This window comes from Carassius gibelio, chromosome B13 (assembly GCF_023724105.1).
Source record: "Carassius gibelio isolate Cgi1373 ecotype wild population from Czech Republic chromosome B13, carGib1.2-hapl.c, whole genome shotgun sequence".
NCBI classification, from domain to species: domain Eukaryota; kingdom Metazoa; phylum Chordata; class Actinopteri; order Cypriniformes; family Cyprinidae; genus Carassius; species Carassius gibelio.
In genome coordinates this window covers 16092853-16106625 of record NC_068408.1, presented here as the reverse complement: position 1 = coordinate 16106625, position 13773 = coordinate 16092853, and the positions used below count along the sequence as shown (strand labels likewise).

Sequence of the window (13773 nt, the reverse complement as noted above, 5' to 3'; positions counted from 1 at the left end):
ATATATATAAAGATTTTAAATTGACTGTGATAATTTTCAATATCAACTGGTCTGGGGAAAAAAAGTATTTGAACTATTTCAAGTGTGAAAAGCTCTATAGTGTAGCACACTTTACTATATGTGGTTTATTTATGAAATTTAAATATACATGGTTTTTATATAAAATATATACACACTTTTAAGTGCATTATATAATAACTGAGTTACCCAATTCAAATTTTCAGATGGAGAAAAAAGCTGCTTTAAATTTCCAAGGACTTTTTCCAAAAGAGACCTTTTTGTGTCTAATGGGAAATGATGCAACGAGGAACCTGATGCTTTAAAAACAACACAGAGCTCAAATCAAAGCCATCAAAGAAAGGTTCAAACAAACTCATGTGCCACTGCCGACAGACACTCTTTATATAGCCATTTTCCTGCTGTCTGGGACCATGTGTGGACATTACAACATATAGAGTACAACTAACTGTCTAACCCAAATAGATATATATCAGGTACACAACTGTTTTAATTTATCCTAGGTTTAGAGTACTCTTAAGTAAATATATGATTAATTATATACATTATATATCTAACAAGTCTTGACACATGTCCCAAGATACCAATATGTCAGTAGAAGACAATTTGTGCCTGGCTGATACATCAGTCATGTAATGGGGGGAGAAGTGTTCTTGCTTGAGTATCTTTCTCTATCTGCATGCATGTGTGTGTGTGTTGGTGTGTGTGTGTGTGTGTGTGTGTGTGGGCAGGGTGTTAGAGATGGATGTGTGGCTTCCTTTGGCTGCTGACAGGCTCAAACGAGGCCTGAGCAAAACAGGAACCTCAATTGTGATTCATGCCATCACAACTAAGAACAAACCTGGACGGTCCTAAATCAACACTAATCAAACATATATGTGACAGATAATTAAGAGTTAATCATCAATTATAAGACTATATATGTCACAGATAAAGCATTTGATTTAGGCTTCATATTGATAAGACAGTAACACAAACTAACTGACGACAGGATCTTGTTATACTTTTATCCACGTGAAATACTATAAGATTTATTTATTTAGAAAAACAAATAATTAAGTATATAAATATATGTGTGTGTGTGTGTGTGTGTGTGTGTGTGTTTATTTGGGTTATTGTTAGATAAGATTAAATGTTTAAGATTCAATTTATTCCGTCTCAAATCAGTTGCAATAAATTAGTTTCTACTTGTTTCCAATCTTGTGTTTGAATTGTGACAAAATTTCCTGATATGCAACATCACCTTTCCCAGATTTCAAGGTTTAGTCATTTTATTAGTCATAGGTATTTGGATGAAGATTATTTACCTTTTATTTCATGACCCTCCCAGTAACCACACTTCTGTATACACACACAACCTCCTTTGAAGGAATTTGTAAAAGTCTTTTGCGGCGATACAAAATAGTGTTCAGTTTAGGTTGGTAACTGCTGTGGGATTTTTTCTGTTTAGTAAAGAGAGCATAAAGATTGTGGTCTCACTCCTAAAGCATCATCTCTACATTTTGCAAATAGGTGAAGTACATGAACTAATTGGGTTGTAATTAGTTATGTTCCTTACGTGGAAGCAAGCAGTTGTAATAAAACCACCAGCGGCCCATGTAATCAGGTAGAGGAGTCGACCTCTTAAACTAATCTTGTGGTTGACGCTTCCTCCATTCCATAAAAGAAATATGCAGTGGTTGATTAATGCACGGTAAAAGTGAATCAGACATTATGCATATGCTCTACGTCTGCTAGCGCCTTATCATTCAGAATCATCTCTAGGGAAGCCACTTAGCAAGACAAATATCTCAGAGGGTGGAACCTTCTATTAACGAAACCACAAAGAAAAACACAGTCTGTGAGGTTGCACAAAGCTGCTATTGTTCTTCATTGCATCAAGATGAAATTAAGTGCTTTAATATTCTCATATATCTTTTAGCAGGCCAGCTTATGAGAAACCCTCGTCTAGATCAGCCGCAGGGAAACAGGTGAAAAGGTCCGTGGTCTTGCCACTAACCCCAATACAAAAATCTTTTAAACAGCTCAGCATGGATAAGAAAAAGAAGGGGAAAAAATCAACAGCAACAACACTTTAATTAGATATTAACAGCTTTATTTTGTGATGCATGATTCATCTGAATGCCATTCAGTATGGAAAACCAATAAATTGAGATCTTAGTTTTGGTTGGGCACGCAATGTGCCATGTTTTTTGGCATGGCACAGCACACTGCATTTTTTCAACACAAGGGCTTGTTGCTTCACTAATTACATGGCAGGTAAAGGCAGATGGATGCAGCATTCGCTCATGACAGGTGACAGTTACTGATAATCGACTTGTCTAGCCATAATAAAGCCTAAGGGAGAGGAACTGACACTTCCAATCTAAACATCATCAGAGCACGTTTTAAATGCGGTGGCTTTGGCCATGACAACTGTAACTATGTTCAACAAATTAGTCAGAGAAAGCGGTGGTGTTTATAAGGCTGGTATGAAAGAGATCGCCTCTCTGGTGATTGACACCCTGATCCATGTTGGTCCTGGTTTGTTTTTATTGCAGGAGACTCTGAGTGTAAAATGTGGGGATTCCTGCCTGTCAATCACAGGTTCAAAGGAAGATATTGGTTTCTGGTCTTGACAGAGCATGCTTGAGGGGGCTCGGAAGACATCCCATGTATGCAAAAAAACCACTGGCGTATTTTTTCTCTTCTATTTTTTAATTCGGGTGACATCTGCTATGCCAGACTGTATGTGGTGCATGCCCTGAAGGAGCTTCCCTTTCTGTGGAGAAGATTACAGCTGATGGAACCAGTCTGCTTGGAGACTCCTCGGGCTGACAGTCTGAAATGGGCCGCATTGGGTGCTGCAGAAGATATAAGATGCGTTCCTGTTTGTGGATGGTGCTTGCGTGTATGAGTGTTCTCAGCTGCACTCAAAGCAGTGCTGAGTGACTGTTAGTGTTGGGTGGAAATGGGTCGAGGGTCAGTGACTTCGGGTTCCTCTTCGCCACTGCTCAGGTCCACATCAATCCCAAACACTCATTGACACACTGTCATCTGAGCTTCAAAGAGCGGTTTCAACACTTCAAAAGCGCACACACTCACATTCGGACATATACTGTACACAATTTTACAACTGTTTTGTCTTACCACTTTTGATTAAAAATACGTTATGAACTACACATTCAACTAATTCTACACGCAGAACTGTATTTTATGTGCAGAGTTAAAAAATGTTGGTCCACATAAGGCACTAATCTATTTAACAGACAATTACAATGACATGAATATTTATAGAATTCATTAACATTAAAATACTCTCAATTTCAAGAGTATAGCTACTAGATGCATACTATATATGCATTTTCAAATATAATTAGCTTTTTTATGTGAAGTTATATCCAATTTCTCCAACTTTGTTGCAATGACCACATCATACTTAAAACCTGAAAACAATGACCATAAAATGCCAGAAACATTTTATTAAACTTTACAGATCAAACAACAAAGTTAAAGTGCTTTATAAATGTATAAGCTTACATTTCTAGAACCCTAAATATTATTTTAACCTTTTAGATGTCACCCCCATTTTTGAACCTAGACGTGAAAGTACACTATTCACACTTAAATTGTTATAATTCATAAACACTTTTGAATACAGACCAAAGGTTGGTCTCTTTTTAAAGAAGACAATCTCCAGATTATTGCAGAAGTGAAATCATTTAAAAATATGAAAGCAAAAAAAAGTTATAGAAGTTTACATTTACTGTAAATACATTTATTATTTTATTTTTATTATATTTTATATAAAATAAATATTTTATTAAATATGTTTTAATCCAAAATTGCTATAAAATTAAAGCCATATGTCTACATAAGTTGTGTTCCAAATTTGAAGTTGATATAAAAAAAAATGTAGGTTCATATGCAATTTTGTTTAGGCGTTATACCACAAAAAGCCACCGGGGGCCATTGAAACTCCATTGAATTTTTTGGATGCATTTTTCTGTCACAAATGTATCAATTTCTCTCTCAATATTATGTCTATGACAAAATAACCACCAAATATGTAATCTTGAGACTCAGACCTTTCCAACGATATGTATTTTGTCAAGATTATGAAAAGTTTTGATTCTAAAAGACCGTAATATATATGGAATATGACCCCTCCCACTAAGGGGGAGGAACACGCTAAAAGATTTTAAAGTATGATTTCCATGGTAACGCAGTGTCCGATTTCAAAATGGTTTTCATAAGATGAATTTGGAGTATTTAAGCTTTCAAATGATATATAATTTATGATGATTACTAAAACATGTGATATGGAAAAAGGAAGCGCAATAGATTTTTTGTGACAAAGGTCAGAACTCCTGTTATGATGTATATGTTTTGAGGTGCACTCGTTTTATAAATTTATCTTTTACTGTTCCTTCATCATTTTTAACAACAAAACGTGGTCAAATATCTATTTAGGAGTCTTAGACCTTTCCAACAATATATAGTTTGTCATGATTAGATTAGGATATAATTGTAATATATTGAAGTAAATTTAGGCGTCCCGTATACGGGACGGTGACATTTAACAGGTTAAAATACCTTGATTTGCTGCCTGATTCCAAAATCCTGGCCACAGGTGTATTTTTTGATATAGTAGGGTTCAGTAAGAGATCAGGCTTGTGGAGCATTTTGAGGTGAGGTAAAACAGTCAGGAGATCAGGAAGTGCATGATGTCTGGGAATCTTGGGAATCCCCTTCCAATGCTCTCTGGCCCACCACTGGAGCGGATACTTGCTTCACAATAAGAGAAGACCTGGATTACTGCATCCCATGGGAAAAAAACCCCAGGAGGATAATGATAGGTAGCCTGGAAACTTGCAAGTGGACTTTTCAGTAGAGTGTGACAGGTTATAGATTACTGACTGATTGTTATCTGCATTCAGTTAGCTTTAAAATGTATTTTACTGTGTATTAAATATTCTATTGAGCCTGTAGGATGAATGCTTGGTAATGAACCTCTAGGGTGGACATAATAATTATTATAGACAAGCTGTGTGAATTGTTTAAAAAGTCTAAAATGTCAGATTCTCTAGAGGAAACACAGGAGATTATGTGATTTTAACAATAATCCTTTCCATTGGAAACTGTCCAGAACTGAACACGGGACTCAAGAGAGGGAGAGGGGGAGGTTTTGTGGAGTGATGGAGAGGTGGGACATTACGCTCAGACACAAGAGAAGAAACATCTCTTAAGGCACAGAAACTCCCACTTTTGATAACTGTTGCCACACTAGACCACACACATTCAAACACACACACACACTCACACACACACACACACACACCTGCGTGTGGTCTTAGGAGGGTCTGGCGTGCGACAGGTCTCAACCACTGTTTTTGCCAAGAACAATTTTTTCCCCCTTTTTCTCATACTGCCAGAGGGCACAGGTGCAGGCACTGTTTCCTTCAGTACCACAGAGGAAACTACAGCAACATATTGTATCATCACTCTTGTTCATTAGAAAAGATCCTGATAGACTTGATAAAGCTGTTCCAGAGTGAAACTTACAAGGCCTCTGCCAATCACAACAATACTGATTCTATTCGCCTTCCATTGTGCAATGAGGGAATCATATTCCACTTCATAGCTCCACAGATTCCTTATCATGCTGTCTTTCAAAAAATATTTTCTTTTTTAAATCATATATTTAAGATGAATAAATCAACATAAATATATTAGGTCAGCCAAATAAAGAAAACTAAATTTAAGAGTTAGAAATAGCTTACAACTACAAGATATCAACTACATTTTCTAGTGATATCTATAAAGGTGTTTTTATATGTTTTAAACTGATCCACTATCAGCTGTATTTGGCCAGTAGAGGCCAGACATGAGACGCCTTTAATGCCTGATGGTTAATCTTCTGTCCGTAAAATTCATGTCTTAGTTAAAGATGGCTTTTGGACATTGTGAATTGCCTAAATCCATTAATGTGAATTAAAAAAAAAAAACATTTATAAAAAAATATTCAAAAACATACTTAATAATAAAATCAAGACCTTTGAGAGGAGTTTATGCATAATTCAGCGATTTATCATACTGAGTGTTTAAAATAATATACAAAGAAAGAAAGAAAGAAAGAACGAAAGAATGCTAAAATATGGCTTAATATGGCAAAAAGAATTTGACTTGACCTTGAAAAGAAAATGAAATGCTTTTTTGGCAAACATAAAAACAGGCAGGGAACATGACCAGATGAGATGCAACTACCAAGTTTTTTTTTCTATTAAAAATATATAATGTTAATATATTAATACTGTCAAAGATACTAATCATACAAACAAGGCAAACATCAACTCTGCTGACCTTAAATGCATAAATGTTAAACTTCACTACATTGTTTCTAAGGTTAAAGAAAAACAGTAAGAATGGAGACCTCAGTCTTCTTCTTTAAGAGGATTTGGGCTCAAAGTTAATTTACTTGATTTGTTCTAATTATTAGTGAAAGAAAACTCTCATACAGAGAACAAAGAAGGAGAACACTCATAGACCCAAACCCCATATCCCAACACATACTCAAACTGTTATCTGAATAGGTTTGATTCATTTGGAAATTCCAGATATACATCATTCATCCTTGCTATTTATGCCATGTCTGTGAATAAAGCAGAGGCACTATTCCTCTTACTTTTCTTCAAGAAATGTAAAATGCAAAAACATTGGCCTCAATGCATTAAAAAAAAAAAAGCAAAACATTATGGTACACTTGTGACCCAAAGTAACCCAAAAGCATAATCTGTCAATAAATGCCAACACTGCAGCATAAGTCAGAATCACTGAAAGAAATGGATAGAAATTGTATCCATGCATCTTGGCCACACAGATTTTCAAACAGGTCACATACATAGTGAAGATGGCTTAAAAACTCTAGTGTGAGCTCTCATTTGTTTGGAGCTGACAATTGCAGTCACCCTGATTTGATTATCCGAGGTTTGCTAGTTAGTATAGTAACAAAACTAGTATTGTTTTTCCTCAGATTAACCAGTTCTACTTGTATTCTTCCTATTTGTTAAAACACTTTGTGTAGCACTCTTCACAATTCATGTTGTTTTCGAAGCGGAATTAAATTAAATAAAATCACATTGGATAAAATAGTTCACTAAACGAATAGAAGTCAATTTTCTCTTCTATTTACATCTTATTCTTTTTACTATTCACAAATTCTCATCCGAAGTCACTGGGGTTTCCCACATCATTGGAGGGACAGACGTCAATTCAGTGGATATCACCAAACTGGCAACACTAATCCTTCAATGCCTGTTAGTGTGTGTCTAATGCGTGGGCGTTTGTTTGTATATCCCATTTTAGTCTTAGAAAACACTATATACTAAGTACTGCAGCAAAGGAAGACGTCTTTCAGTGGTGGTTTCTCATGTTCTGTGAAATTGCTTCTCTAAGCCCACCTCCCACCCCTCGTCCAAAGAATATTCTCTTCCACGGGGATCTCAGAAGATCAACAGATGCATCAAGGACTCTCAATGTGAGAATTTGAAGGCTTGGGTGGTTGGGTAAATATCTGCTGCGTTTCCTCTAGTTCTTGATAATCTGCTGGATTATACCCTGACTAACAGAATGTAGTCTCAGATTAGCTGTAGTGACAGACGGTCATGACCTTATTGCCTGACCCCTCCGTGACCGATCCATTGACAGGTCAACAGAAGTGTTTTTGGCATTAATTTTTAATTAAGTACATGAAATGAAAAGAGACTTTCAGTGAGAAAGTGAGAGAGAGAGAGAGAGAGAGAGATTGAGAGAATGGATTTAAATATCAAATTAGAGACAATGAAGTGGGAATTTGATGGAGATGTGTTTAGAGGGGGTGGGACAGAGAAGAAAACCTATTTCCTATCCATTAAAAGTGTTAAAAGATTAGAGTGGCCCCTAGGGACAAAAGAGGAAGAGGAAACCATATACCACACACACATACAAACATTTAAAGTAACACAAGCAGGATCAGAGGCATATGCAATTTTATAACCCTATTACTTAATACCTGCTGAAGTATTGAATTTGTGTATAATAAGTATAGAAATGGCAATAATTCCAAAAACAAGACGCTACAGGCAAACCCATTGTTTTCTGTTCTAAAAATGTATGCAAATGTGTACACATTTAATTGGAGAATGCCTCATTTGCTTATATAAACATGCAAAACTTGTAATACAAAATAACTGTGTAATGATGTAATGAGATTATTCAGCGGCTGAAAGTGTGGCAATGCACTTGTTAACCTAAACATTAATGAAAGGAAGGAAATTGTTGCAAACTATTAAAAAGTTAACTGTGATCAATAACAGCACCAATAATGAAAATAAAGTAAAATAACCATTTCTATAAAGAAGGTTAAACATAACAGAGGAAATGGCGTTTGTATCATCATCAGACTGAACTAAAGCTTTTCTCTTCCTCGGGTCAAGGAGATACTTCCTCCTGTCAATCACTCTTATGCAATCCACAGAATACAGCCTGACCTCTGCAAAAGGGGTCAAATCACTTCTTCCCACACCTCTTTACAATTAAAAGTACAGCTTAGACCCACTTGCTGACACCCCCCCACACCCCCACTCCGGTTCTTTATCTTTGTGACACCTTATTTATTTTGCGCTGTTACATTTATGATCATCTAAACTATTCTACAGCATTCTTCTTCCTGACAAATACTGTATCCTGAGCAAAAAAAAATCTGACAGCTATATAATGAGTCTTTGCCGCCCTCGCGCGGACATTATATGGTAGCGCATAGCACTGTTTATTAGAAATTCTAATTATTAAATTAAATCATATTCATTTCAAATCTAAACATAGCAACTATTTAAATAACGCTGTACTTAATGTCAAGTAATAGCTACTGTTTAACTAAGCCTCAACCAGGTTCCAGCTCATGAAGTTGGATGTTAGAATGAGTGCATAGATCTGAATTGTTATATTATACTAAAATGTTTTCTAGAATTGTTAAAACACTATTATTATTATTATTATTATTATTATTATTATTATTATTATTATTATTATTATTATTATTATTCTTAAAAATTATTACATCGATACAGCAGCAGGTGGCGTCAGTGGCTGTCCTTATGAGTGAGTTACTGAGTTATTCTCATTGGGGGGGTTGTCTAAAAGTCTGCCATTACTATGCAACCCTGAAACTGTCAGGGCTCTGATAATTTTTGTAATTATTATAATTATTTGCCAATTAGTCTAATTCCAAACGAAACCAAATCAGAGTTGGGTGCGGTTAACCCTGCTTTGGCTTCGATTGGAATTATTATAATAGGCAAAGAAAAACACGTCACTAGTCTAAAATGTAAGCTATTCAAAATCATATCCAACCTTTCTCAACTCCTGTAAAGTCGTGACTTACTCCAGCGACTGGTCTTCTTCGTGTTTTTTTCTTTTTCTTTATCTTTCTGTATTCCTTTTTAGTGAGTATCCCATGTACTGTAACCCCAATTGTTATATATAACAATATATATATATATATATATATATATATATATATATATATATATATATATATATATATATATATATATATATATATATATATATATGTGTGTGTGTGTGTATGTGTGTGTGTGTGTGTGTGTTTAAACAGTTTATTTTTATTTTAATAATTCACAATACTGCTGTTTTTCTGTATTTTAATTGAATGTGCATAAAGAACATAAAATACATATTTCAAAAACATTAACAAAATAATTAAAATTAATTCTGTTGTGGTGTGGTATGCTTTATTACATTGACATGGTTGCAGTATTTGCTCTTAAAAGATAAATGGCATCTAGTTCCTTGAAAAACGTTTAATACCCATGGAATCTTTCAAATGAACAAATGGTTCTTTATACTGAAAGATTATCATTCCGATTATTAAAATGTTCTTAACAGTTCACACTTAAGAAGAAAAAAAATAGTTCTGTTCACTGAAAGTTTCTTCTATAGAAATGGCACATGTGAAAAAGTCATTAAACATGAAGGTTCCAGGAAACTTTGTGCATTATTTTGATTAGTATCACCAAGAACATTTTACTGATCTGGGAAAAAAATCATTTTTGAGAAATGTTGAGAAATGTGGGTGCCGCTCACTTCTGATTGATATGAGCAGTGCATATGTGGGTGATCCAAATACTGTACATGTGAAACTCATTATTCTTTCATTTTCACTCTAACATCTATTTTCATGCCTTTGCTTAGAATAAACACACGATTATGGAAAAGGAAACATTTAGAGGAAAGGAAAAGTGAAACAGATAAAGAGTTGTAAAGGAACAGATAAGAAGGAGAAGAAGATTTATGGCATATTCCTGTTTTCAATCTTGTGGTGTGGGGGTAGGAAAAGAATGCGAAGAGAACAACACCCACCACACACACCCTCTTTCTCTTTCTCCCGTTTGGGCATTATATAAAGCTCAGCCCTGGTCTTTAGTCTCAGAATTATACAGACAAAGATCGTTCACTATGAATAGAATTATATTTGCCACTTTGCTGCTTCATGCAGCATCTCAGACTGGTGAGTAATATTCATGATCTGTTCTTGAATCAATTTGTGCTACATAATATGCATTTCTGTTGAGGATTTCTACATTTAAACACTGAACAGTTATCTTTTGTCTGATTAAAGAGGGTTTTCTCACGTTATTACACATTATTGTGTAATGTGCAGGTGAATGCATCACAGGAGGAAAGGAGGCTGTAGCACACTCTCGTCCGTACATGGCTTCACTTCAGTGGAATGGAAAACATGAGTGCGGTGGCTTTCTGATCTCCAGTCAATGGGTCATGAGTGCAGCACACTGCTTTCAGGACGGGTATGTAACACATCTACACTAGTGATCTGTCCAACAGCATTGCATTGAAAAGTTGCAATGATTTCAGCAGCAAATATTTCACAATTTCAGTACCTACATTATCAGAAAAAAGGTGCAAAACTGGTCACTGGGGTCATATCTTTTCAAAAGGTTTTAAAATGTGCCATTGAGGTACCTTTAGCATGCTTTAGCGAATAAGGTACAAAAGTGTTCCTTTGTAAAAAAACAAAAAAACAAAACAAAACAAAAAAAAAAAGTCCCCAGGAAGAGCTTTTGTACGCTTTTTTTTTCTGAGCGTGTAGATTAGTTGTGGTTTGTTTTAGGTATTTGTTTCAGGAAAACGATTATATTTTTCTATCTATTCATAATGATAATTGTCCTGTGTGTTGCAGGAGGACATCCGGTGTTAAAGCTGTGTTGGGTGCTCACTCACTGTCTGATGCAGAGGACACTAAGCAAACCTATGAAGCCACTGCAGTCTACAACCATCCTGATTTCAGTATAAGCAACTATGACAATGATATTGCCCTGCTCAAGGTATACACTGTGATCTAATCTTGTAGCTGAAAATCACTTAAATCTGTGCATGCGTAAAGAAAACAGTTTTCATCAGCAGACTGTCAGAATATACTGTACGTTGTTGACTTTTGACAGCTGGATAAGCCAATCACTGAGAGCGATGCAGTGAAACCAGTGACATTCCAGCGTGAAAGTTCGTCTGGACCCAAGGAGTCTGATGTTGTGGAAACGGCTGGGTGGGGCTCCTTGAACAACCTGGGGGGGCGGCCAGACAAACTGCAAGAGCTCAGTATCAAAGTCATGCAACAATGGCTCTGTGGCCGCGGTGACTACTATGGAACAAAGTTTACAAGCAACATGCTCTGTGCTGCAGACAGACGAAAGGACACCTGTGATGTAAGTTCACCGCAATGATTCATAAAACATCTTTCCAATGTAAAGAAAGATAATGTCTAATACATGACCTCTCTCATTTCTGCTGTCTTTTTGTCTAATAGGGGGACTCCGGAGGTCCTCTCTTATTCAAGGACATTGCTGTGGGAATAACCTCTAATGGAGGAAAGAAATGTGGCTCCAGCAAAAAGCCTGGACTGTACACTATCATCTCCCACTACACGGAGTGGATTGACAAAACAATGGCCCAGTAAAAAACAACAACAACAACAGTTAATCCTAGGAAACTTTTTTTAAGCTGCAGAATCCTTTGCATTACATTTTTCTTTTTCATTGGTAATGTACATGTATTGCTATTTTCTACATTAATAAAACTTTTCTACATATACCTAAATCCACGCACTGTTGTTTTATTTGTATATTTGTTCATTTTTCAAAATATGTCATCAACACCACTATTAAGTGAATCATTGTGAGGAGACACAGTAGCATATCATAGACAATAGCCGATGGAAATAGACAACTCAATGAAGTCAAGTATGCCATTTTATACACACACATTATGCTTTCATATTATATTATATTATATTATATTATATTATATTATATTATATTATATTATATTATCATAAAATGACTGAAGTTGACCAAAGTGCTTTACACATAGAACAGTATTACAAACAACATCTAGATAACACAACATTACCAATATTTAAACACACAAATGATTATAGGCAGCCATTTCACAGTTCTGGATCAATTATTATTTTAAAGGTTTAATCACCTATTTTCTTTGCTTCTCATTCTGCACATGACAAGTAATTTTTGATTTTCTGATCTCAAATTCTAATGGGTTTAAAAGAACTCATCAAGTTTGAAAGATGAGGAGCCAAATTATTCAAAAATCTAAAAACAAAAATGTCATTTTGAAATCGATTCCAAAACAGACAGGCAACCAATGTTATAAAGACAGAATCATTTGTGGTTGTGCTAGTGCTGACAAGTTAATACCATATAGAAAGAATTTGAAAAATCGAGATGGAAAAGATGCATGCAGTGACTCGTCCACAGTCTGTGGCTGATTATAAAATGCTTTTCTAAAATATAATATAATATGATATGATATGATATGATATGATATTACGTCCATAAGACCTTTCACTAATAAACAAGAGCAATATCAAAAGCTATTATGTCAGTATTTGCCATTTCGAAAAAAAATAAAAAATAAACCCTGCCATTTACTCAGATGCATACACTCTGGTGTACCTTTTGAAAAGGTACAGTGACAGCTTTTGTACCTTTTTTTCTGAGGGTGTACCAAAACTGCTATTTATCAGCATTTTTAGAAATCATTTTGGGAGGAAGTAAAATACATTTTTGCAATGAAACACTAGCACAAGCTGATAAGAGCAGTGATCTGATAGATAGATAGATGAAGTATTTCCACATGTTCTGACAGTTCAACGGCATGATGTTATGCTTTTTTGGATTTGAATCTAATATGTTGCAATGATAAACTGCTTACTGTGTTATGTAAGACTTTTAAGTGCTTCATTAAATCTGAGTTATGAAACACATTGCTGTTCCTGTTATTTACATATGACATGCCAGTACAATCTAACGGCTGGTGCTAACAGAATCTGTCCACAAAACAGTATTAAACAGACCTCTGAACACACATCAGTGTTGCAATATCTGCTATCTCTAACTTAAATAGCCCATTTCAGGTTTCTTGAGAAGAGTATTTTTCATTTTTTTGTGTTGCAAAACCCCTATACTGTATGAGGCTGCAAGCATTTTGGATGCAAGATCCTCAACCTGTTTTTAATTAACAGTGTTCAGAAAATGTCCATTGTTTCCAGCAGGCCGTTATATTCTTTAGATTCAGTAGATTTCTATTGTGGTTACAAGGGATGACATTCTCTGTAAACTCCTGGCCAAATGCCAACCAAACATGTTCCAGTTCGTTCGGGAAGACTTCTTGATAAATTCTTGA

The 13773-nt window shown here is 35.4% G+C and overlaps 1 protein-coding gene across 1 annotated transcript; it reads left to right on the top strand.

Annotated features, from left to right (window-relative positions):
* Positions 1 to 10398: 10398 nt before the first annotated feature.
* On the top strand, positions 10399 to 12168 carry LOC127970787 (complement factor D). Its single transcript, XM_052573520.1, has 5 exons — positions 10399 to 10564; positions 10718 to 10862; positions 11255 to 11399; positions 11517 to 11777; positions 11879 to 12168. The coding sequence occupies exons 1-5, from the start codon at positions 10513 to 10515 to the stop codon at positions 12026 to 12028; spliced, it is 753 nt and encodes a 250-aa protein (XP_052429480.1). The 5' UTR covers positions 10399 to 10512; the 3' UTR covers positions 12029 to 12168.
* Positions 12169 to 13773: the final 1605 nt, after the last annotated feature.

What these genes read in the sequence shown, in the direction of transcription:
- LOC127970787 (XM_052573520.1), top strand. Translation starts at nt 10,513, where the DNA reads ATGAATAGAATTATATTTGCCACTTTGCTGCTTCATGCAGCATCTCAG. An exon ending in GCACACTGCTTTCAGGACGG is followed by an intron (nt 10,863 to 11,254) that starts GTATGTAACACA and finishes TGTGTGTTGCAG; the next exon opens with GAGGACATCCGGTGTTAAAG. An exon ending in GACGAAAGGACACCTGTGAT is followed by an intron (nt 11,778 to 11,878) that starts GTAAGTTCACCG and finishes TTTGTCTAATAG; the next exon opens with GGGGACTCCGGAGGTCCTCT.